At 40.9% G+C, this 25,256-nt stretch overlaps 1 protein-coding gene across 5 annotated transcripts in view; it reads left to right on the top strand.

Annotated features, from left to right (window-relative positions):
* LOC107386751 (actin binding LIM protein family, member 3) overlaps positions 1–25,256 on the top strand; it is a 64,296-nt gene that overhangs the window by 23,643 nt on the left and 15,397 nt on the right. For 3 of the 5 annotated variants that reach the window (XM_054731092.2, XM_070555820.1, XM_054731091.2), the window contains 10 exons: positions 11,052–11,110; positions 12,836–12,916; positions 13,815–13,976; positions 14,089–14,118; positions 15,216–15,327; positions 15,584–15,688; positions 17,327–17,377; positions 23,056–23,193; positions 23,387–23,448; positions 24,829–24,961. In XM_054731092.2, the coding sequence (XP_054587067.2) occupies positions 11,052–11,110; positions 12,836–12,916; positions 13,815–13,976; positions 14,089–14,118; positions 15,216–15,327; positions 15,584–15,688; positions 17,327–17,377; positions 23,056–23,193; positions 23,387–23,448; positions 24,829–24,961 (933 nt within the window). The remainder of the gene's footprint in view (positions 1–11,051; positions 11,111–12,835; positions 12,917–13,814; positions 13,977–14,088; positions 14,119–15,215; positions 15,328–15,583; positions 15,689–17,326; positions 17,378–23,055; positions 23,194–23,386; positions 23,449–24,828; positions 24,962–25,256) is intronic. The other 2 variants (XM_054731094.2, XM_054731095.2) reach the window with 2 other exon arrangements.

Here is a 25,256-nt window from a genome sequence, read left to right as displayed (position 1 = left end):
AAATTTAAAGTGGCGGTGTGTAGTTTCCTGGCAACAGGGGGCAGTACATACATCTCAGGGTAGTTTTACACCACATCGCCATGACTGTTGCTAGTTTAGAAAAACAGTACAGTAAATGTTGTTACCTCGGTGAGACTCCTCAGACTTTGATGGCCCTTCAGTTAATTCAACCGAGAGAATGCAATACCGATTGTAGTTTTCCAACGCTGTAGTTTCCAGATCTTCTCGGGGTCCTGCGCCTGCTGAGGACGTCGTCATTACACGGCAATACCGCTCGTCCAAAATATATTGCACCTCTTTTTGATTCTGTTCTTTCACATAGGTTTTGGAAAGAGGTTAGCACTTTTGTCATTAAATTCAAGTTTCTTACTGCTTAAATGTTTTTGAATGTGCTAACATAACATCTGTAAGTCATAAATCCAGCCAATCATCTAGTTTGATGTCATCGACAAACGCAGGAACCCGAGCCGGCCAGAAGAAAACATGGCATCTACTATGTTGTCTCTTAAAGACGCTAGACCCGCGCCCTATGTACTTTAGACCTGATTTTTATGGTCATATGTTATGAAGCTGCCAATATTTTTCAACAACTGGACATCATTTTATTCATTTTAAACAACATTTTATGGATATTTCCAGAGATTAACGGTAAAAACTACACATTGTCTCATTAAGCATTTACATTTAATCTATAAACATTTCAAACAAATGACCTCAGCTTTAACAAGTGTTTTCTGTAATAAAAGTTGTGTTTTTCTAAAGTTAAAGTTCCATTAGTTGTCACACACACAGGTGTGTGTGCGAAATTTGTTCTCCGCATTTGACCCATCCCCTGGGGGAGCGGTGAGCTGCAGACACAGCCGCGCTCGGGAACTATTTGGTGGTTTAACCCCCCAATCCAACCCCTTAATGCTGAGTGTCAAGCAGGGAGGCATTGGGTCCCATTTTTTCAAAGTCTTTAGTATGACCCGACCAGGAATTGAACCCCTGATCTCCCAGTCTCAGGGCGGACACTCTACCACTAGGCCACTGAGAAAGGTTTGTATAGTAAATAGATCTAAAAATAGACTTGGGATTTATTGAATTAGGTGCACCACGTAAAGATGCATGATTCGCCACTTGTGCACGTGTGCATGTGTTTGTGGTTGGCAATGGCAAGACAATCCCTAAAGAGGGAAAATAAAGTCCATCGATAAAAGTTTACTGATTTCACATGTAAGCCCTGGAGCTGAATGGTAAAGACACAAACGCAGAACCTCCACCTTCTCCGAGGATGAAGTCGATTCTCTTACATCTGTCAGCTCGACCACTGGGTTCATTATTCTGCACTGGCACTGATGAAGTTACTCTGAATGAAGTTTAGGTTTAAATTGAATCATCCAGGAGTTTCTGCTGCGTGAATTGGATAAGAGTGATTTATTTTAAACAATTTAACTGAATTTAAAATCATCAGGCTTGACACTTAGCATGTTTTCAACTGGGCAGCTGTGCTTGACTATACTTCTCAAAGTGCAATAATTAGTTTGTCATATGAGGGAAAATATAACATTTATATATATTTATGTCTGATACTTTTTATAAACTATTTATTATCCAGGGTGGGCATTAACAAGTAATAATAAGCGTACATAAATGGTAATAGGCATCTAGTTATGCATTCATCTGCGTCCCTCGTTTCCATCATGTGTGAAATTTGCATCGATGTAAATGGTAAAAAGACAAACAGGCATGTAAGGCAGCTAATCTGTGAATAATATCAGATATATTATAGAGATATTAGAAGCTTGCAATTAATGCAAACAACTGCCAGTGATGGCACAGCAGAGCATAGCTTGTCAGCTTTAAGATAAGGAGCTCAGCAAACAGAAAGTAAACTCTGCTGCCTGAAGATGAACTTCAGTTAAAAAAATATACTCAAATACCTCAAAATGAAAAAAGTATAGAAGGCATTTTAGATAACTGGAGCCACGAGGTGCTGCGGTTAAATCATAGGCATCATTTTAACCGGGGACGCCGGGGACATGTCCCCGGCAAAATTTGTGATTGGCAGCTGTGTCCCCCCCACTTTAAAAAAAGCCTGCTGATGAGGATTTTTGTTTTACCAGCTCAGATCTTATACCAGGGGTCGGCAACCTGTTCCCATCAAAGAGCCATTATTACCCGTTTCCCACGGTAAAGAAAACACCGCAGCAACCGCAGCGTTGCGGGCGGGGCCTACCCTCAGACAGCAGAGCGCTGCTCACAACAGGTGACAGCAGCCGGGGGCATCGCACCCGTGGGGGATTCAACACCCACACTTTTCCAGCTGTTTTGCTCACCTCCACACCAGTCTGGTTTCTTTTATGTCGCACTCACTCTGTTTGCCTCATCTCCTTCTTCACCTCCCGCTTCTAACAGCCGATGTCGGGTTTCCAGGAGAGCAGAAGAGGGAGGGACGGAAGAGCTCGACTGAATTCATAATTTTACATCTTGACATTAGCTGTACAAAGTCTGAGTTTGATAAAGTGAAGAACAACCATTTGCAGAGGTTTATAATAGGCGCGGCGCCAGGTTTTCATTTTTGGGTAGGCCACGGTAATTCTGGATGGACCTTAATAAGCAGTGACTTAGTGAAGCAGGCAGGTCGCGCTAGAAAATTTAGTCTAAAAAGACGTCATAAATGTTTTCCCCCGTCATTTTAATTTATAAAATATGAAGTAAAAACTCACAATTTAATTTTCATTCATTTGTCATTAATATGTAGTCTACACCCGTGCGTTAAGTGGACCATCTTCCAGTAAAAGCAAAGCGTCCAGCCCATCTCTCCAAATGCGTAAAATGTGCATCAGCCGCTAGTTAGGCGCGCCGCGCGCACCGTCAGCTACGTCAGCCCAGACAAGAGCAGAGCAAATAGAGAAAGAATAGAGGATAATTGTGTCTGGATGTGGATGGAGATTACATTTTACAGCAGCCTGATCATCATTTAAATACGTAAACCATCACCTGGCTTCTAGTCCACACTATCAGCATTATTTTAATTGGTGTGTGTGTGTGTGTGTGTGTGTGTGTGTGTGTGTGTGTGTGTGTGTGTGTGTGTGTGTGTGTGTGTGTTTTCCACTTCAAACACTGGTCTAACCAACCAGACCAGCGTGTCCAGTAACACATTAATGTTACAATTAAACTTGATCAACCCCAGAGCCACGCGCACTGCACTGTACTCCATGACTGTAAATGAGGGGGAAACAATTTAATCAGATCCTTTTCTTTTCAGCATGGTTTAATGTAAAGTTTCATTCAGCACAAACTTTAGTTACACCAGTCTAACGAGACAGAGTCTGGATTTGTATTCTGAACAGTTTAAACATGTTTAAAACGGAGACATGTGTGACGCGTCTAAAATCTGCACCTGCTCCGCTATTATGGAAATTACACTAACAAGATGAATAACATGGAATTATTTTAGGCACAGACAACGTCCCCCACACTTTTGAAAAGCTTGCAACGCGCCTGGTTGCTCGTGTACGTCAAAGTTATCTTTCATTAGACGATAATCAATAAAATGATTTATATAAAGTGGATCCAGAAGTTGTAGCCCGTCTCTGCCTTCAGTTTTTGGTATTTTTCACCCTGTTGGTGGTTTTACTGAGCAGGTGCCACTTTTGTCATACGTTTCTTTTTAAAACATGTTTAGACTGTTCAGAATACAAATCCAGGCTCTGTCACATTTGATTGTTGTAATTAAACTTTGTAGGTGGGGAAGGTCAGAAAGCAGCTCAGAAGCGCCGATATGATTACGCACAAGCGTGACGCGTCAACCCGGTCTCACAGTAAGACCGGGTTGGGCCTGTTCAGGTTTACGCAGACAATCTTTACATTTAGAATTGGCATACAGATGTAAAATTAATGCAGTAAAATATAAAGCATTTTATTTAAATATCCATTCATTATTTTACAAGCACAGAGAGCCGCATCAGATGGATGAAAGAGCCGCATGCGGCTCCAGAGCCGCGGCGTGCCTACCCCTGAGCTAGCCTACTTTATTGTCCCCAGCAATTTTTAAACCCCACTCAAGTGTATGGTTATTGTCCCCAGCAATTCTGAAAACAAACTGACGCCCTTGGGTTAAATGTGAATCTGCTGGTCTGTTACGTGTGGCAGATCCAGAGGTTGCCTCAAGGTTACATTCTCTCCTCATGATGACTTCAGACATGTTGGAGGGCTGAACAATCACCCTCATGAGACATCCTTAATTAGGACACACACACACACACACACACACACACACACACACACACACACACACACACACACACACACACACACACACACACACCATTGCAATAACTCTCATGATGCATGTCTGGAATAACAAATAACTATTTCATTAACTGATGCTTGTTTTTCTCTACATACGGTGGGGCAAAGGAGTATTTAGTCTCCCATTTGAGATGATAGAGTCCTGTAATTGTCATCATAAGTACACCTCAACTATGAGAGACAAAATGAGAAAAAATATTCCAGAAAATCAATTTGTTAGAATTTTAAAGATTTTATTAGGAAATTATGGTGGAAAATAGGTATTTGGTCAAGAACAAAAGCCTGTAATAGTCATCCCCATGATTAAAATGAAACATGGGATCACAGCAGCCATCTCCTCTGACCCATCCCTGTTCACAGCTGGTGCTGCTGTATATTGTTTGCTGGGACAGTCACTCTGTAACACACCTATGTAGGGTTTGGTAAATTGAGTGCTTTAGGAGCTCAACATATATTACCTCTTACCAATAAGCTGTGATACTCTATATAACTATAGAATATCAACCCTGCTTGGTCTTTACTGTGTTTATCAGAATATTCTAGGATTCTTTATTTATTCAATCAATCAATCAATCATCAATCAATCAATCAACCAATCAACCAACCAACCAACCAATCAACCAATCAATCAATCAATCAATCAATCAATCAATCAATCAATCAATCAATCAATCAATCAATCAATCAATCCTTTATTAATCCCAGAGGGAAATTAGAGTTTCAGTACACACAATTCAGAAATCAGACATACATGGGCAAGACACATGACAAGAATTGGTGACTGTGGTCATTTGCAACCCTGAGTCGTGCTACCTTAATAGAGATAAGAGGGGTTACATGAGGACTGGTTCAGGTGGAGGGAAAAAAGTACTTCAGAGTTACCCTCCAGCAGGAGGGCAGCTTTGCTCTGCAAAAAAACCACCTCAACAGATACGCAACAGACTTCAGACAACACAACATAACATGAGACTCCAATAGGAAGGCAGGGGTGGGGCTGGGATCCTGTTTCCCCCAGCGAGAGCAGCCATCTACGGCGCTCATCTACTGTACAGTCACAGGTGGGGGGGGGGGGATCTTGCTTGCCGCTCAAGGCTACCAGGGCGTCCGATTCAGATAACAAGAATTTGTTTGGGTCAGGCTGAGATAATTTTCCTCTCTGCCTTCAGTCTTTAAGGTATTGTACACACTTCGTTTTGCTTCAGAAAAGAGTCAGGTTTGTAAAAGTAAGAATATATTTTACCAACAATTAAACATGATAAGTTAACTAAGCATTTACTGGAATGGATGAATCTATGTGTGAATGTGATGTTAGTCAGAACTTCCGTATCTAGGAGAGCTGAGTTCTGGATGTAAAAACGCACAGATTAATGAAACATTTCATTATATTATAATTATTATAAGTAGTAATAAACAAACATTTTTTTAATCACTATCTAGCTCATAAGTTGTAGAAGTTCATATCCGATTTAGGAAATCATTCTTTTATTTAGCAACTAATCCGGGCTGCGAGTGTTCCTTATATGGAGGCATGAAGAATTCTGAAAGATTGGACCTTGAGGAGAGAACTTTTTTTTTTGACAATTCGTTATCTGTGTTCAGAGCTGCAGGCTCCGAGCTCCAGCTGGTGGGATGGAGGCAGGCTGATTTAAAGGGGACACATGCAGTCTCGTGTCTCTTTTTTGACCAGATGTTGAATGGTCAAGCTGTACCTAAAAACTGACCATTGCTGGACGTTACAACTACATTAAGATTTTAAAAGACAGACACTGACAGTTTTGGACATATTTTATTGCCACACACAATGGCCTTTCGTGTGCCAAACTGATGCTATGTTGAAGTCGGCCAGCAGATGTCGCTCATTTTGTTATTTGGTTCAAATGGTTCACTGAACCATTTCATACCATTTGCTTCATGTTGGCTCAATGGTTTGGAAAGCGTTGGTCTCTCCATTACTAGATCAGTCATACTGGTCCCTTTTAAGAAAAACAGCCCCAGAGCATGATGTTTACACCCCCATGCTTTACAGTTGGTACGGTGTTCTTTGGATACAACCCCGTATTCTGTCTTCCTCCAGAAGTCCGCGGTTTCTCCATTATTAAACAAAAGCAGCCTGAGCAGTCTTGCTTTTGGAGACTCTGTGACTCAGATTTTGCATCCTGCTTTGCTGTGTCTGGCAGCACTGTGTGTGTGTGTGTGTGTGTGTGTGTGTGTGTGTGTGTGTGTGTGTGTGTGTGTGTGTGTGTGTGTGTGTGTGTGTGTGTGTGCGTGCTCCCCACAGCAGTGAGAAATAGAGAAAAACGGCTTCAGTCAGAGGCTGGTTAACTCTACAGCATCCAGAACGATAATGAGCTGAGCATGTGGGAAGTACCCGCAGGCTGATTCTATCCACCAATCAGAGCCCCCCCCCCCCCCCCCCCCCCATAATGGTACACGTCAATTTGAGCAGGCTAATCTGTCAGCAGTGGGTGTGTCGTACCAGTTTGGCTCCAGGCAGACCGCTTCAGAAAGTGGGCTGAAAAGACATTCAGTTGCGCTCTGTAAAATCCAAAGCTTCCTAAATGAGAACACTCCAAACCCGGTCCAGGCCAAGTAGAGCCGGTGCTAGTGTGTAAGTGCCTTTACATGACAGGTAAAGAAGACAGGTTGTTCTGTTGTTTTTATCTTTAGAGCACTAAATGTAAATTATTCTTTTGCTGGGAATTTCAAGGCTGCACATTTGTTTGGCTGCAGAGTTCAGGAGTGTGTGCAGGATGGTGGTGCACTGCATCACAACGCATGGTTTCAGTATTGATTTTGTGTGTGTGTGTGTGTGTGTGTGTGTGTGTGTGTGTGTGTGTGTGTGTGTGTGTGTGTGTGCGTGTGTGTGTGTGTGTGTGTGTGTGTGTGTGTGTGTGTGTGTGTGTGTGTGTGTGTGTGTGTGTGCACGCACGTACGTGTGTGTGTGTGCAGGTGTTGGCTGTAAATCAGAGTCATGATCAGCTGAATCCGTTCTTCTGGCCTTCATCGCCTCAGGACCAGAGGAAGTAATAAAAACTAGTGTGCATGCATGGGTGCGTGCGTGCATGTGTGTGCGTGTGTGTGTGTGTGTCTGAGTGTACATGCACAGGCCTGATGTACTAACATCATTACCCCTATCAGATTCACGTGTATGACATCCTGACATTAATGGTTAATTGGTATGAATGAGCTCTGATAGACTTTCCTCATTTCCTCTTTCCTCTCAAGGGTCTTCATCTGTTCTTGCTTTGGTCACATGGTTATTCAAGGTTGGAGAGCTCAAGATTTTGAGGTTTTGTTTTGGAGTGATGAGGATATACAGTATAGGATCAGGAATGAGTCTATCAGAGGGACAGCTTATGTTGGATGTTTGGAGCTATTGCTAGAGACGCCAGACTGAGAGGGTTTGAACATATGTAGACCAGAGGAGGGACTGTGATTATTAAGGTAGAAGGATGCTGAGGCTGGAGCCACCAGGCATAAAACTGGGAAGAAGACCAAAAAGCATGACATGAAGTTAGCTGGCGTGAGGTTGATGGATACAGAAGATAGGACTAAAAGGAGACAGATGATTGGCTGTGGAAATCACTGAAAAGAAAAGAAGTACAGTAGACCAATGGTGAAGATGTGAAGAAAGAAAACAGTGTTTCGTGTTAGTTCAATTCAATTCAATTCAAGTTTATTTATATAGCGCCAAATCAAGACAAGAGTCGTCTCAAGGCACTTCACATAATAAACATTCCAATACAGGTCAATTAATTAAGCCAATTGGAAAAAAGTTTCCTACATAAGGAATCCAGCAAATTGCATCAAGTCACTGACTAGTGTCAGTGACTTTACAGCAATCATCATACTAAACAAGCATGCAGAGACAGTGGAGAGAAAAACTCCCTTTTAACAGGAAGAAACCTCCAGAGGATCCTGGCTCAGTATAAGCAGCCATCCTCCACGACTCACTGGGGATCGAGAAGACAGAGCACACACACACACACACACACACACACACACACACACACACACACACACACACACACACACACACACACACACACACACACACACACACACACACACACCAAGTAATATTTCTATAGTTACATTGGGATTTCTTAGTAAATATTCTATTTGGTGAGAGATAAACTTTGTTGTATTTATCCTAGTGAATCTATAATTAAAATGATAAACTACTCTCACACATTCAATGTCAAAGAAAGCAAAGTGTTATTATCAGGAGAGGGAGAATGTTTAAGTGGTTAGCAACAGTGTTCAAAACTATGCCCCCCCCCCCCCCCCCCACCCCCCACCCCCCATGAGGGTACCACAGCTCAGCAGAACATTATTGTAGCTTCTTCTGGGGAGAAAAACACTTAGACAAAAAAAAAGTTAACAGCTGAAATTGCAGAAAATAATACAGTTAAAGAGCAGATTGTAGAAGAAAGTAGTAGAATGTGAAAAGTGGTCAGTGTATCCTCCAGCAGTCTAAGCCTATAGCAGCATAACTACAGAGATAACTCTGGATAACCTAGCCTTTTAGATGGAGGCATGTTGGAGGCAGGGCAAGGGAGAGCCATCTTTACCGACTGTACACTCCACCTCCCTCTACTCCCCACTTGTCCAGATCTAGGCTAACATCAGATTTTAACCATAGGCCCTATTAAATAAAAAAGTTTTAAGCCTAGTCTTAAAAGTAGACAAGGTGTCTGCCTCACGGACTAAAGCTGGGAGCTGGTTCCACAGGAGAGGAGCCTGATAACTGAAAGATCTGCCTCCCATCCTATTTTTAGATATTCTGGGAACCACCAGTAGACCTGCAGTCTGAGAGTGAAGTGCTCAGTTAGGAACATATGGAACAATCAGATCACTGATGTATGATGGAGCTTGATTATTAAGAGCTTTATATGTGAGAAGGAGGATCTTAAAATCTATTCTGAATTGAACAGGTAGCCAATGTAGGGAAGCTAAGACAGGAGAGATATGATCTCTCTTTTTAATTCTCATCAGAACTCTAGCTGCAGCATTTTGGACAAGTTGAAGACTTTTAACCACATTCTGTGGACTTCCTGAGAGTAATGAATTACAGTAATCCAGTCTTGATGTAATAAATGCATGAACTAGTTTTTCAGCATCACTCCTGGATAGGATGCTTCTAATCTTAGCAATATTCCGAAGGTGGAAAAAGGAAATCCTACAAACCTGTTTAACATGGGATTTGAAGGACATATCCTGGTCAAAGATAACACCAACGTTCCTTATTTTGTTCTCAGAGACGAATTTAATGACATTCAGGTCAGGTGATTGACTAAGCAATTTCCTTTTCTGAATTTCAGGCCCAAAGATGAGAACTTCAGTCTTGTCTTGATTTAAAAGCAAAACGTTTTGAGTCATCCAATTTTTATGTCTTCAAGCCAAGCCTGTAATCTAACTAACCGATAAGGTTCATCAGGGTTAATGGATAGATATAACTGAGTATCGTCAGCATAACAGTGGAAGTTTATCCCAAGCTGTCTAATGATTTAACCAATTGGGAGCATATATATAGTAAAAAAGTCTTGTGAAGTTTGTTTGTTTCGGTCACAGACAGCCTCATCTCTCCTGTTGATCCTTAGCCTTTAATGAAGAGACAGGCCTGTTCTGAGGTGAAGGACAAAGCCAACTTCTCCTCATCGGTTCTTGGCTGATTAGCCAGACTGGCTGTTATTAGCCCAGGGTGTAAAAGATCATCTTAGTTTCTCGTTTTGATTGGAACGTTTCTGTTACTCATTTTTGTGATGCATATTTTAGAGAGCTGCAAAAAGATGATTGCTGCATGCCAATGACTGCTTTGAGTACATTAGCATATCCACAATGCTCCAAACTAGTGGTAGACTGATATATCAGTTGACATGCTTCCGTAGTAAAGCTGATTTAAAGTCAGGCTAGTGCTGTTTCAATACTTAAGTTAAATGAATAGTTACATTCCTCAATTACATCTGCATAATAAATTCTCTAAAATTCTCTAAAATTACAAAAATATCGTTTTATTTAACAGTTTTGAATATTGAATACTTGGTCATTTTAATTACTTGCTTGATAAACTTTATTTAGATGACTGACTCACACTGAACAGTGCACAAAATTAAGATTTAACAGGTGGATAAATTCAGAATTAAAAAACTGATTCAGCTACAGAAATTCTGTGCACCAACTGATGTTAGTGACATTTTTGCAAGCGAGTGGAAAACGTCTGATCATGTCTCCTACACAGCGTCGAAATCAGCAATGGAACAACCAAAATCGGTCGATCTCTACTCCAAAACACAAACCACATCAGGATGTCTGATGTTGAAGTCGGTCAAGATTCAGTGTTATTAAGAATAGGTCAGGCAGTGAACAAAGTTATTTTTTTACTCACAGACATCTGTCTAATGATTTATTTTGGTTTGAACGCCACATAGAGCTAAAAATTGCCCTCAGTGTTTATCTGTCTAAGGAGACTGGTGGAGCTGCACCCTCATTTCTCAGAGCAGACTAGCTGCCTCCTAAGCCACACACACCCTGCCTTCAGTGTGTGTTTGCTGACTGATGTTGATGCACTTGAGAGGCTGATCTCCTCTTCATGGGATCTCATAAAACTGTACGGCTGCTGCCGACACACAATAAACAAAACTCTCTGTGTGTGTGTGTGTGTGTGTGTGCGTTCGTGCGTGCGTGTGTGTGTGTGTGTGTGTGTGTGTGTGTGTGTGTGTGTGTGTTTTGTGTTTACATGCATGTGTGTTTAGGTTCAGACATTTGGCACCCCATGTGTAAAGAAGCAGCTCGACTGGAGAGAAAACTGAGGGTGAGTGCCCTGCTCTCTGTTATTATTATTGTGCTTCTTCCTTTATTTCAGTTTATGTTTATGTAGGGGCAGCAGTAGCTCAGGAGGTAGAACGGGTTGCCTCATGATTGGAGGGTCATGGGCTCGATTCCAGCTCCTGTCAGGGGTATTCTGTTGTTGTGTCCTTGGGCAAGGCACTTCACCCAACTTGCCTGTGTTGGTGGTGATCAGAGGGACCCATGGCGCCAAATGGCAGCCTCGCCTCTGTCAGACTGCCCCAGGGCGGCTGTGGCTACGCAGTAGCTTACCATCACTCGCAGTGTGTGAATGTGAGAGTGCATGAAAGCGTCTTTGAGTGTCCTAAAAAGCTCTACATAAGTTTGATGTGTTATTATTATTATTATTATTATTATTATTATTATTATTATTATGTTCAAACTAATTTATCATCAACCCCTCAGACACGTGATGATTCACCTCTAACAAATGTCTTAAGGGTTGCTGTGATTTAATTGTTCCTAACTCAATAGTTGACTCAAATGAGTCTGAATACAAATACAGAACAGCTAAATGGTCTTTTATATAGCGCTTTTTAGGGTTCTACAACCCCCCAAGGCACTTTACAACACAACCATTCATTGACCTATTCACACACACATTCACACGCTGATGAGCCACAATATAGCCACAGCTGCCCTGGGGTGCAGTGATGAAGGCGAGGCTGCCAAGCACTGGCGCCGCCGGTTCCTCAGACCATCGCCTGCTGGCAAGACGGGTTAAGTGTCTTGCCCAAGGACACAACAGCAGCATTCTCTGGCGGGAACTGGGATTGAACCTGCAACCTTCCAATTGCTGGACAACCCGCTCAACCTTCTGAGCTACTGCTGAAAGTTTAGTACTCTTAAAACCTAAAGGGAATATTGAATTAAAAAGTATCTTGAGTGAAGGCTTCAAACCAGCCATGAGGTTTAACGTGCAGGCTGAATGTGAAAATAATTGCATTAGACGGGAAAACGCTTGGGTCAGAAAAAAAACACAGATATATGTTAAATCAGATAATAACATTCATGGATCTTGGCTGCCTAGATTTTTGCAGCCAGGAGAGAGTAGAGCACATGTTGGTGTAGAAGCTAACTGTTAGCATTCCACAACATGGAAGAGCTCCTCCAGGTGTAACTTAAGGTTATTTGTAGAGATAAAACATCAACTTTTCAAAGTAGAGGCAGTGGAAAAGTTGCATCACTGTTCAAATATCACAAATACTTATGACTCAGTTGACACAGAGACACCGTCCAACTTTTCAAACGTCAGTGATCATTAGGGATGTAATATCGGAAATAATAGGTATCGGTTTGTAATACTTTACATACCACAATGTTTACATACCATGCACATATTATAAACCAAACTATTCAGCTGTTATTCCTTTCACTCAAAATGTCAAAATATGACAGATCTGAGGTAAAGTTTTTGAGATATTTTTGGTTGTTTGGCATAAATAGCCTAACTTAAAAAATGTTTAAGTATGCATCATAAGTCATTTATGTGATTTTAGTTATCTAAAATAATTTAGTTTTAATTTGTTTATATTTGTTTTATGAATGGGAAACTTGCGTATATTGGTAAGGTTTTTGAACCATATCATTAATTATAGACTATCACTTATCAGTAAAAAAGCTGATATTAACCATCACTACTTTGTATTCTGATTTTGTTCAATAAAACATCATCATGTTTGACTCTCAGCTGAGACGTACCTCTGAGACGGCCTCCATCCTTTCTCCAGTGTCTTCTCCCCTCCTTGGATCCCCCCATCGACTCATCTGTGTGAGTAATTCTCAGTGTGACCATGGAGAAACATTATGGCTTTACTTTTAATTTAGAATTACAACTATCGCAAACAACGCTAATGCAGCCTGCTGTAGCTAGTGCTAACAATGAGCTAATGCTAACACTAGTCAACTGATACTAAATAAGCCACAAACTGAAAAGATCCACAATGTTGGACAGAATGCATTATTACTTACAAGTTCAGTAGCAACAAAGCCAGGTCACCATCAGTCAATTTCATAGCCTCCTTTAGCTCCCTAAAATGAGTGTAGGCCGCACGGATGTTCACAGTGATTTTAGCTGTTTGCCTCGTCTCCAAAGACATTACGTTCTTACTTGATTCCAACAACAAATCAAACTTATTTTTCTTGTGCTGTTTTTATTGACGGTCGGCAAACTGAAACGGCTAACTGGTAGCCTTTGTACTAGCCATCGGCAGAGAAAACAGCTAACATCCGTAATGCAGGTAGAGAGCACTCCTTAGTGCATCGACCATCCCACAATACTGTTAAGTTTGGTTTCTGGTCAGCAAAAGGCTACGGAGTGCTGTCCAATGTTAAGTAGATCAAGTTTCTACCTATAGAGTCTCTGAAACCTTATTTTAAAGGAATAACTTAAAGGGTAAAAACACTTTAATGTAGATAAAAGTAAAGTCTGTAAAAGGTGTTGCCAACTGAAAATCACTTGGTTGGCATCACTGAACTTGTGTTTTTCCAACCTTCTATTTGTTCTACAAGGTAGAAACACCATTAGATACACTTTTGATCATTTTGAGTGTGTTTAGGAGTGACTTGGCCATCCAGTTTTTTACATATGAGTGAGTTCCTGTTTCATATCCGTGTGTGTGTGTGTGTGTGTGTGTGCGTGCGTGCGTGCGTGTGTGTTTCTCCTACAGTCAAAGGCTCACAGTGATGTTTTAGACTATAAGCAACTGGCAAATCTACCCAGGGTCAAAACCATATATGAAACCCAGCAGCCAGACATCATCCCTTATCAGGCTGACCAAGCACACACACTGCACTCGAATAACTCTCTGGAGAGATTCAACAGTGGACAGGTACACACACACACACTTACAAACACTCGCTCACATGCAAAAGGTAGCAGAATGAAAACTGACCACAAATCTAGTTTATAATAAAATATTTTCTGCTCTTTTTCTCCTTCAGTCATCGGGCTCATTATCACCATATACTCATGTAAGTACTCCACCCATCACCCATCTTTCTTATTCTAAATATTCAAAATAGAACAGATTGTTAACTCTGATGTTATGTGTATTCAAAGACCATGTGAAACAATCGTTTGGTCTCTTTTAATCCACTAAAGTATTTGCTGCTGAGATTCACTCAATATCTCCTTAAAATCTATTAATTGTGCTTGAATGGAAGATAAGGCCAGGCTATTGATGGTGTTAAAGGGCTCCTCTAATAAGGCAGTGAAGCAGATCAAGCAGAAAGTGGAGTGGGTAACTTTTGTCATGAAGGAGGTGGAACACTGGAGCGGAGAAAGAGAAGATTCTTGACAAGCATCTGGATTTTGCTGCCACATGTTTCTGAATATGGTGGATTATGACTGGAAATGTGCACACCTGTTGACTATTGTTAACACAGGGAGAGCTGTTCATGGGAAACTGCAGAAATATTAGCTTCAGTGTTTAACCCTTTCATGCACGAATTATGAAATCTTCAACGATGATCTATTTGAAAAAAAAATCATTCACTTTTAGGTATGAATGAAACAAATTTCAACAAATGTTCTTTTTGACATTTAATAATAAATGATTTATTACATGTCCACCTCAGTGGACAGTTTGCATTCTGAATATGAAATATGTTGGCTTGACTTACTAGAGTCAAATGGGGGGCTCAAATGCAATAAAGTCTTCAAGAGCTGTGCTCAATAGCAAAAATAAACAAATAAAACTATTTTTAGCAGCTCTCCACTGTACTGACCATTATGCATGAAAGGGTTCAGTTGACCATTTGTGCTGCAGATCTAAAGTCCTGCTACTCGTGTGGTATGTCTGCACAAAACACTGATAGGTGTCTGTAAGCAAAGTTGTTTCTGCAAGCGTTAGTCATCTATCAGAACTGAAGATGGGACATTGCAAAAACTGGTAAATGACAGCAAAGAATGAGTAGTTCTGCTTTAAAAAGTACGGTGCACATTTGGACCTAGTCTGTGGTCAGTTTAGGTTTCCTTAACTGTAAGAAGGTTGTACTCTTGTATTTACTTGGATGGGATTATGAATGTGCAGCTTTAACTTAAAGATTAAATCAGTTTTTCCTCTCAGGATCTCTTATACGGCGTTGAACTGAGAAAAAGGTACTCCTCCAGCTCCGCATTCACCGACTCTCCTACACAGAGTCACCTTGGAGGATCCCCGCTGCATTATTATCTCCCTGGTAAGGAGCCCACTCAAGTTAACACACACACACACACACACACACACACACACACACACACACACACACACACACACACACCTTCAAATAAGGTCTCTAACGGGGAACACGCAAACTGAGTGACGGATTCATGCGTGGAGACATTCAGGGTTTCTCCTCCGATTGTCAGTCAGTGATGTCATTAGCCTGTGTGTCTTTATGTTTGGGTCTGGTCGTGTTTTGGTTTCTCTCACTGTGCTTGCCTGGGCTGATTCAGGCACTGAGAGTGGCCGGAGTTCACCTTATTACAGTCGGCCAGAGCCCGGGTGTACCACACCCACCACCTCCACCTTCCAGGTCCCCAAGCACTTCCATGTTCCAGGTAGGCTGATAATTCCCAAAGCCTGATCTGTTTACTAACCCAAAACGACCCCGTTCATCGGTCTGAATGACACGCCAGATATCCAGTATCAACAACTCCAGCATGTGTGTTGTAGCTGCAGACTTTCATGATCAAGGTTTTGTATATGAAGATATTGTTGCTACCCATTAGTTGTGTTAGTGTTAATGTTTCTTTTGATTTATTCAAATAAGATAAATTTGCTAAACCTGACAAACACTGGATTTATGAGGCCACAAGTAACGTGTAGGGCAAGGGTCACCAACTCCAGTCCTCGAGGGCTACCATCTGCACACATTAGCTGTTTCTTTGCTCCTACACACCTGATTGAAATGAATGAGTAGTTAACAGACCTATGCAGAGTTAAGGAGGGGATTAAATAACTCCATTCAGGTGTGGTAGAGCAGGGAACACAGAAAACTAGCTTGGTTCCCGGAGTAGAACACATATTTTAAGTTCCTACAGCATTTAATTCCCCATCATCCACTTTGTTTTCCATCAGTCCGTCTCTCAGTTTGTGATCGTGAATCATTTATTTCTTTTTCCAACAAGAAATAAAGAAAAAATCCCATTTTCATCAATTTTTAAAGAACAAGTCACCCCCCTATCAGTGTCTTACTCCACCCATACTTCCTCTTTGAAAAATGCTCCAAAAGGAAGCATTGCCTGGCTGACCACACACACTCACACACCCCACTGAGATTTCCCAGCTGAGAATCGAGTCAACACACACACTCACACACATACCCTGCATGGACAGAGAAACTGCAGCATGTTTCCTAGTCTAGAGGATTTCTCTCTACCTCCTTCACCAGAGGAAAGTAGCAACACCTTTATCCGTCCTTGCGAAGGCTCTCTAGCAGGCTCGCAAGGGCTGGACGGAGTCGAGCTCTCTTTCATAAACATCCATCGAACAAGACGGAGAAGGCAAGCTTGTGATTGGTCAGGACGCCGCTTTCGCCATCAAAAGCATAAAGAGAGCTGGAGATATCTAGTGGCAGACACAGAGCAGCTTGAAGGATACCTCCCAGTGTTCACCCGTGACGGGATGAGTAAAAAGATATGCAGCAAGCATTGAAATCCTTAGAGGTGGCAAACACATGAAGAGGTGGAGGAGAATAAGGGACAAATGTGTCCGTGTTAAAAAGTTTCTGAAATACATTAAAACACAATATAAATACACTAGCTTAGACCGGATACATGACAGGATACCCCAGAACTGCGCTACACCCTCTGTTGTCCTGGCGAGGAATTGCTTTGCAACACTCATTATGAGACGGAGAAGTCCGATTGCAAAAGTCTCCAACAATGCGTGCGTCTCTCTCGTGGAGGTGGTGCAGAAGCATAAACTAGGCTTTAGGCTGCTTTGTTTGAAGCCTCTGAAGCTGAATTAATCAGCCTTCCTGCATGTCAGTCAGGTTGTGAGGATGCACGGCACCGCCTCCACTACACCCGTTTATTACTCTTGGTGTCAGTTTTACGGTTCAGAAAACTGTTAATTTATTCAACTAATTTGGTGGGACAGAATGAATGACACGATCCAGATTACTTTCCTCCTCCTCTCCACGGAAAATGGATTTTTCTGCATGCCGTTAAAACTAGCCTTGTTTCTGTTCTCAGCTTCTGAGGAAACCAACATCTACAGAAAACCCCCCATCTATAAGAGACAAGGTTGGTCTATTTCCTGGCAGGTCTTTGAATATACTAAATCATATTTTGTAGGCGTTACACAAGTTATACATGTTTCTTCTGTATACATGATCTATTCAAGTAGTCTTGAGTTATTTTTCCACAATGTTAAATGTACAAAATTTTCTTGCATTGACTAAAAGTGATTACATTGCCTAATTTAAATCAATATAATCATGTTCAGCTAAAACCGGAAGTGACAGACTGTTAAAAAAAAGCACAATAAAATATTACTGGACAATTCAAAGCTTTTTCAGCCAATTGTGATCACCCAACAAGACTGGAGGAGGAGACGGGTGTAACCACCTGCAGCAGAAGCCTGCGGCTCTTTCCCTCGCATGGAGCTAATGTGGAGCCTGAGTAAGCACATGGATACTGAGTGAGAAAGTAAGTAAAAGTACTTTAAGATTAAGCATGAGCCGTTTCTAGATCATTTTTGTCGAGTTATTTATTCAGAGCACTACGCTTGCTGTTAAGTTGATAACTGTGTGGACTGTCGAACGTTCGGTGTTCATGTTTGGCGGAAAGTAACCTTTTTTTTTAATATGTCCGTGTGTGTAGCGATTTTGTTGGCCAGCAAGCTAATTAAACCACAGAAAGAGCACTATTAAATGGATGCCATGTTTGGTGCATTTAGTTCTCAGAATTATTAACATGCAGCGCAGGACTGCACTGTAGGGTGTAGAACCATTGCAGCGTGACGTCACGTGCTCAGACAGCCGGTGTCGGTACCAGATCTGCTCAGGCTGCCAGATCGGCTCGGCGTCCTCGTCTCACAGATAGCTAGCTATTTCAAATGCATTTGGAAGCTTTGTGCTGCATCGTTAGCTTTGAGATGTTTTTCTTTTTTTTCAAATGCGGAGAACAGATTTCGCACACACATCAGTGTGTGACAACGGATGGGACTTTAACTTTATATACATATATAATAAACTTTTAAAAGCCTTTAACCCTCCCACTGTCCTAATGGGTGACCCTGCGAGGAAAGTTGACCATTGAGCAGGGTTGATGATTTATCTCTTGAGGTCCATGTGGTAGGGGTGAGGTGGTGCTCACAAAAACTGACCGATATCTTGTGAGAAGCTGATATTTATCTCGCACACAAACATACCCGTGGGGAGGGATCTTCCAAGACTCTAGTATTCATCCTCCACCTGTGGTTGAGAACATTCTCACATCTGCTAGAAAGGCAGTGAATAATACATCTGAGAGTTTAATTCCTGTATTCTGCTGGACCCAGCAATAGGTGCTTTACAATGAGCAATATATGTGGATTTATTCAGTGGGATTGTGCATTTCATAATGTTTAAATATATCAAATAAGTATGTGTAGTTACAACAGAGTCGGTGTGAGTGATAATCTGCGATAATCTGTGATAATGTCTAGTACATCCATGTGTGTTTTTCTGTAAAGGGCCTTCATAACGAGCTTTGTATTTTTATATTAATTCATAAATTTTGTCTTTCTACAGGACATGGATGAAAATGCCATCAAAGAGGTCATTCAAGACACCACCATTGGAATATATGTCATCAAAAGATCTACTTCTGTGGAACCAGAGGACATTGGGATTATCCTTGAAGGAATCAGAGTGTTGCAGGATTTGGAAAATGTAGCGTTAGCAGTTGCTGTGCTATTTGGACTCATGTATGCACTAAACCTCAACTATCCGGTTGTCCACCGTTACACCTTTGAGGTAGACCGGAAGGTTTACATGGAACTGGATGACAGTAAAACATCCAACAAAACACTTGCTCTCAAAAACCAGCTATTTCAGTGAATGATTTAATGACCACAATTTATGTTGCCATTTGTATTGACCCATTTTGGCCTATTGTTTTGTCATGACTCCATTGGAAGTTGGTAGTGTTTCATTATTAATTGTTGAGTACTATTGACTAGTTTATAATCATTACAGGCGGGTCCTTGAATAGTTCGAGTATTTGAATATTTAAGCAGCTTTGCACTCATCAATTTTATTCTAATTAGTATGAAAGTTCTATTTTATCATAAAATGTTTTATTTGTGGGAATCTCATTCAGAGCAGAAGGTTTTCAGTATCTGGATATTTTAGCAGCTTTGCACTCATCATTGTTTGTTAATGTGAAAGCCTTGTTTTCTCATGAAATGTTTTAGATAGGGGAAGCTTATTCAGAGCAGCAAGTTTTCAGTTATGCTGGAAAGGTTCAGTTGAAACAAAATTTAAACCCATGGATGCAAAATACAATATTTAGGGCAGAGATGTTTTAATTAAGGTGACTGATCTGCAGTTTTGTTTTTCCTTTTCTATTGCTGTGAAGACTTAATTCCACGGGTTCTTTTTTTTCCCTCAAGTCAATGCAAAAATAAATATCTCTTTTGTTAAGAGTCAGTGATAATGGAAGTTTATTGCTTTGTCATTTTCTGCCCTCAAAAGGTTAATAAACTGAGTTTTAATACAACTTTTCAGTTCTCTGGCTTTTTGTCAATGCAGTTCATACTTTTCATTTTCTAATTTGCACAGACATGGGACAGATGAATACATTACATTTGGAAACAGGCATCTTGAAAGAATAAAGTAGGATAGACAAACTTACTTTGCATTAGGTTTATACAATATTTTAGAGTAATTCTAACATAAAAAATTAAGTTGGTATTACAGTTAAATATTGTACACTAAACCTAAGAAAATTATTTTGACATTAATTAAAAAAAAGAAATTATGCTGAGGCAACATGATTTTTTAAGCAGTTTCACGTAAAGAAAATACTTTGATTGGAAGAGAGTTTATTAGTAGAAGGTAAGAGACATGTTCTATCGGTTAAACTTATTTGAATCATGTGGAAGCGATGAACACAATAAAATCAAGTAAATCTAAAGAGTATTTTTTTCAGTGCAGTTGATTCATGAATATATTATAACAACTGAGCTTAATATTTAAATCTTTCTTGTCGTTTGAACTTTTGTGCTTCCGGTATTTAGGCAGACACTCCAAATACCCTGAAAAGGGAAGTAATCATAAAAATCCCTTTTCTGAGAACCTGCATAAAATGGACTTGGTGACATTTTCCACAGCTTAATACATAGATTGCCACTGGATGATTTATAAACTGAAGCATCAAATTCATCACAACGTGCCCTATAGGTTATAAATTGTAAGTCGCTTTGGATAAAAGTGTCTGCCAAATAAATAAACATAAACATATTTCTGTGTCATTGTTATTGGCTTGAAGATTAATCTACTATTTCTCATATTCCACTTTTTCTTTGTCACAATTCATTATGTGAGTTTGCAAATAAACAGGTTTTTTACAGTTTTTGTTTCGTCTCTCGTCTCGTCTCGTCTTCCTCCGCTTATCCGGGTCCGGGTCGCGGGGGCAGCATCCCAACTAGGGAGCTCCAGGCCGTCCTCTCCCCGGCCTTGTCCACCAGCTCCTCCGGCAGGACCCCAAGGCGTTCCCGGACCAGATTGGAGATGTAACCTCTCCAACGTGTCCTGGGTCGACCCGGGGGCCTTCTGCCGGCAGGACATGCCCGAAACACCTCCCCGGGGAGGCGTCCAGGAGGCATCCTGACCAGATGCCCAAACCACCTCAACTGGCTCCTTTCGATCCGGAGGAGCAGCGGTTCTACTCCGAGTCCCTCCCGAATGTCCGAGCTCCTCACCCTATCTCTAAGGCTGAGCCCGGCCACCCTACGGAGGAAACTCATTTCGGCCGCTTGTATCCGCGATCTCGTTCTTTCGGTCATTACCCAAAGCTCATGACCATAGGTGAGGATTGGGACGTAGATCGACCGGTAAATCGAGAGCCTGGCTTTCTGGCTCAGCTCCCTCTTCCCCACGACAGATCGGCTCAGCGTCCGCATCACTGCAGACGCCGAACCAATCCGCCTGTCGATCTCCCGATCCCTCCTACCCTTTTTGTTTCGTATCATTTTTAAATCCACTTCAAACCAAGAAAAACTGCAAATAAAAAACAATTTCTTTCTTTCTTTCTTTCTTTCTTTCTTTCTTTCTTTCTTTCTTTCTTTCTTTCTTTCTTTCTTTCTTTATTGAAAGGCATAATGACAAATCAAATCCAATCATTTATACTTTTGGTTTGAGTAATGCAGTTTTGTTTTGCAAAAGTAAAAACATATATTTTTTAAATTGGAATCAGAACTACAAATTTTGTTGACATTTTTTTGTTGTGAAAAAAAATGTTTTTTGTTCGATAGAAAAAAATATATAATAGTTTTGTGGGCGGGGCCATGTTACAGGTGATGAAAGACATATCTTCACTGGCTGGTGTCAAGTAAGTAATCCAAGTCCTTTAGAGAGCCTAAGTCACGCCCATCTACTTCCGCATCACGGGTCCGTGGAAGAAAGAAAAAATGAATGCAAGTCAATGGGGCAAAAAACGCAGTTTTCTAATCCCATTTGTTATGTGACATGGGTTTCACATATGATGTCTGTGAATTTTAAAGATTCATTTTGATGCCAAGACAGCGCTTCGTTTCAAACGGGGGAAACGTTATTTTAGGTTTTGTGTGAAAGGACTACAAATGCACTGAGTCACTGAGTTACAGTCACTGAGTGCTCAGCCCAAGATGCTATGGGGGACAGAAGACAATTACTAAAACATGAAACAATTTCTGGGTGTTTATCATTCATTAAATTTTGTTTTTGCTTTTTTGATTGAATAATAAAGAAACAAAATACTCTGTATTGGTTTTTTTGTTCTGGTTTGTAAAAGAAAACTAGGAACGCTGACTTTTGTCCTTTTTATACTGATGAAAATTTTACTGTTTTCACATTATTAAATGAAACATTTGGTCTTGACAATCAAATAATAGTGTTTGGGTAAGATATGAGGCTGCTGAAAGGTCAGTTGAGGCAAAAGTGTCACGATACATTTAGGATGAGTGCTTTTTTCCATACTGACAGTCACGTTTAGTTTAGAACGCTTTGGAAAGTGTCTTTTGAGGGAGAAATTCAACAATATGATGTAAAGTCTTGTTTCAGAATTGGCAGACAACAGTTTGTGAAGCTCAATTCATTCCTAATGATGACAGATACTTTTATCAATCATTACTGAACTAAACTGAAGGGACTTGAGGTGAAGTTTGACAGTTTTTGCCACTTTAAACTTATGATCATAGATTTAGCTGAATCTATGAAGACTGAATCAAATTCAAGGGAAGCCGTGCCAAACACGGAGTGTGTTGGTGATCCATCAGTGCACACACATCAGATCGTGCAGCGCTACAGTTCCTCAGAAAAGATCTGTGCATGATTTACTCTGCTCCGCAAAATGCTGACAAACCTTTCTTCTCATTCGGGCAATCTGTGATCCAAGCTGTGTGAATGAATTTAAATTTAGAGCATGAATCATGTAACAGAGCGGTTTTTGTATCATGGCAAAAAAATGAATATCCCATGATCAGCTAAATAATGCTGCATGTTAGGATCGTGATGCGTGTGATTATTTAAGCTGGCTGCAGCTTTACAACTGGAGCTTTTTGTCTCTTTAAGTAGATGTTTAGTTTTGTCATTTTTTAAATGGATGATGGTTGTTCAGCAAAATTTGTGGCTTCATGTGCAAATATAAACTTAAGAGGTTAAATTAAAATATGTCTATAATGAAAGTGCATTATTTTAACGTTACAGATTTCCACCCTCTTTCTGTCTTTTCCTCAGACTTGTCTGCCTCTCCGACAGCCAACAGGACCAAAATCAATGAGAACCTGATCAATTCCAGTCGCCTCTCCACCTCTAACTGCAACAACCTTTATCACGCCGACTCCAACTACTTTCCCTATAGTGGCTCTCCAAAAGGTTTCTTAAGTTTTATCATCTTTGTTTTTAGGACAATATTTTTACCTAATGCGTGTTTCTAGTGTTTCCACAGCTGAAGTGTATTTTATAATAAATGCATAAATGGTAAAATAATCTGCTTAGCTGTTCACTTTGTCCTCCATCCCATTTCTGCTGTTTTATCCCTCATTTCCTCCTGCCTCCCTCTCTCTAGTCTCCCGGATGAGAAGGTTTTCATCAGGAGGAGAAGATGGATGGAATCACAACATAAACAGGGTAAGGAAGATGTTTTTTCTGCTTCTCCTTTATAATTCAACAGAGCATTAATATTTAATGAGACAGTTAATTAAATGCTTTCCAACCTGGGCACCAGAGCGATGCTTCCAGACCTCTCCTTCCCTCATTCTTTTTAATCAGCTGCTTATGTACACTTAAATATCACAGTTGCACAAGAAGCTTGCTCATTTTTAAGGCAGCATTTGTGTGTGTGTGTGTGGTATAAATCAGCTCTACAGGTCACACTTCACATCTGAGATTTCTGAACTTTTGGGTATTTTACCAGACCTGGAAAATAGGTTCATCTCCTTTTCACTGGGCCAGCCTAAAAGGACGTCGCCAAACAATTTGTGAAATTTAAAGCGTTTATGGTGAAGTGCATGGACGTAATTTTTGGGGGGGACAGGGGGGACATGTCCCCCCCACTTTTTCCAAAGTCAAGTTTTGACCCCTGCACTTTTTACCATCCAAAAACAATATTACGCTATATTAAATTGACACTGGTTGAGCGACTAGAACCAAGCGGAAAACAACCGTTTGTGTCGAAGCCTGTTTCCCATTAGAGCATACTGTAAAGACCCCCCCCCCCCACACACACACACACACACACACACACACACTTCTAAAGTGAAAATTACGTCCATGGTGAAGTGGAATGCAAGGAAATGGAAATAAGTGTCATGGTTTTAAGAATAAATTTGACCCACAAAAATGTGAAAGTCAGGAGACAGTGCAATTACAAAAATGTTTATTTTCAGGAACTAAAAGGCAGGTCAGTAATAGGCTGGGTTCTGGATCCAGAGGTTAGTCCACCGGAATGAAGAATGCAGGAGGTTATGAGCGGAACGAGGAGGAATATAGAACAGTTGGAGACGTCTTACTGGGAGGAGAATGAAGGTAGTTGCTGGAGAGGTGAGCAGGGCCGGGGCTGTAGACCGGCGAGTAGGATTGTTCGGGAGCAGGGACTGGAGCAGCTCAGAGGTGAGTAACAGGTACCAGCAGAATGATAATAAAAGCTGAGGTGGCTTACAGTGTAACGTTGGAGGGTGAACAGGAGACACGGGAGGATGTCAGAGTGAGAGGAGATCCAAAAGCCAGGGAGTTAAGCAGCCGTGGTTCTGGAGAAGGGGAAGAACGCAGTTGAGCCACAGGATAAAATGTTTTATGTTATTTTTATGCCTTTTTGCGCTGATAAGTGACATCACCCCTTGCCTAAACGGTCACAATTTGCTGACATTTTAGCAAAGTCCTGAAAGGGCCAATTTTGTGTGGAGACACAAAGGCTGAAAGGACTGAGCCATCGAATTTTTTGCCTGACAGCAATTCCATCTATAATTAACATCCTTATCAGTCTTATTGGATGTCAACTGCTCAACACAGGGAATTGGCCGGATGATCCTGAAGGAGGAGATGAAGGCTCAATCAGGTTGTTACGACAACGACCACTGGAGGAGCACGCGCAGCTCTCGGTGCAGCAGCAAGGACAGTCTGGAATACAGCTCCCTTAATGGCTGTAAGTTTGTATTTCATTTGATCATTATTTGAACACGTCGGTGGGAATCTGTCAAAGGTTGATTTTTATTTCTACACCAAACAAAAAGCCAGAAAGTATAAGTAACTCCTCTACAGCTCAATCATTTTCTCTGTGGTACAAACTGATGTGTCTCCAATAGGATTGAATATAAAAGGTTTTTTTTCTCTTTCATTTCTTAGTCTTTAACCTAAGCTGCATGAAAATTTTGAAAGATTTTGTTCCATAAGAAAACTGTTCAGTTTATTTATTTATTTATGTAACTTCATCTCACTCC

This window comes from Nothobranchius furzeri, chromosome 10 (genome assembly GCF_043380555.1).
Source record: "Nothobranchius furzeri strain GRZ-AD chromosome 10, NfurGRZ-RIMD1, whole genome shotgun sequence".
Lineage (NCBI taxonomy): Eukaryota > Metazoa > Chordata > Actinopteri > Cyprinodontiformes > Nothobranchiidae > Nothobranchius > Nothobranchius furzeri.
Note: the sequence above shows the minus strand (reverse complement) of the source record. Positions and strands in the feature narration are given on the sequence as shown.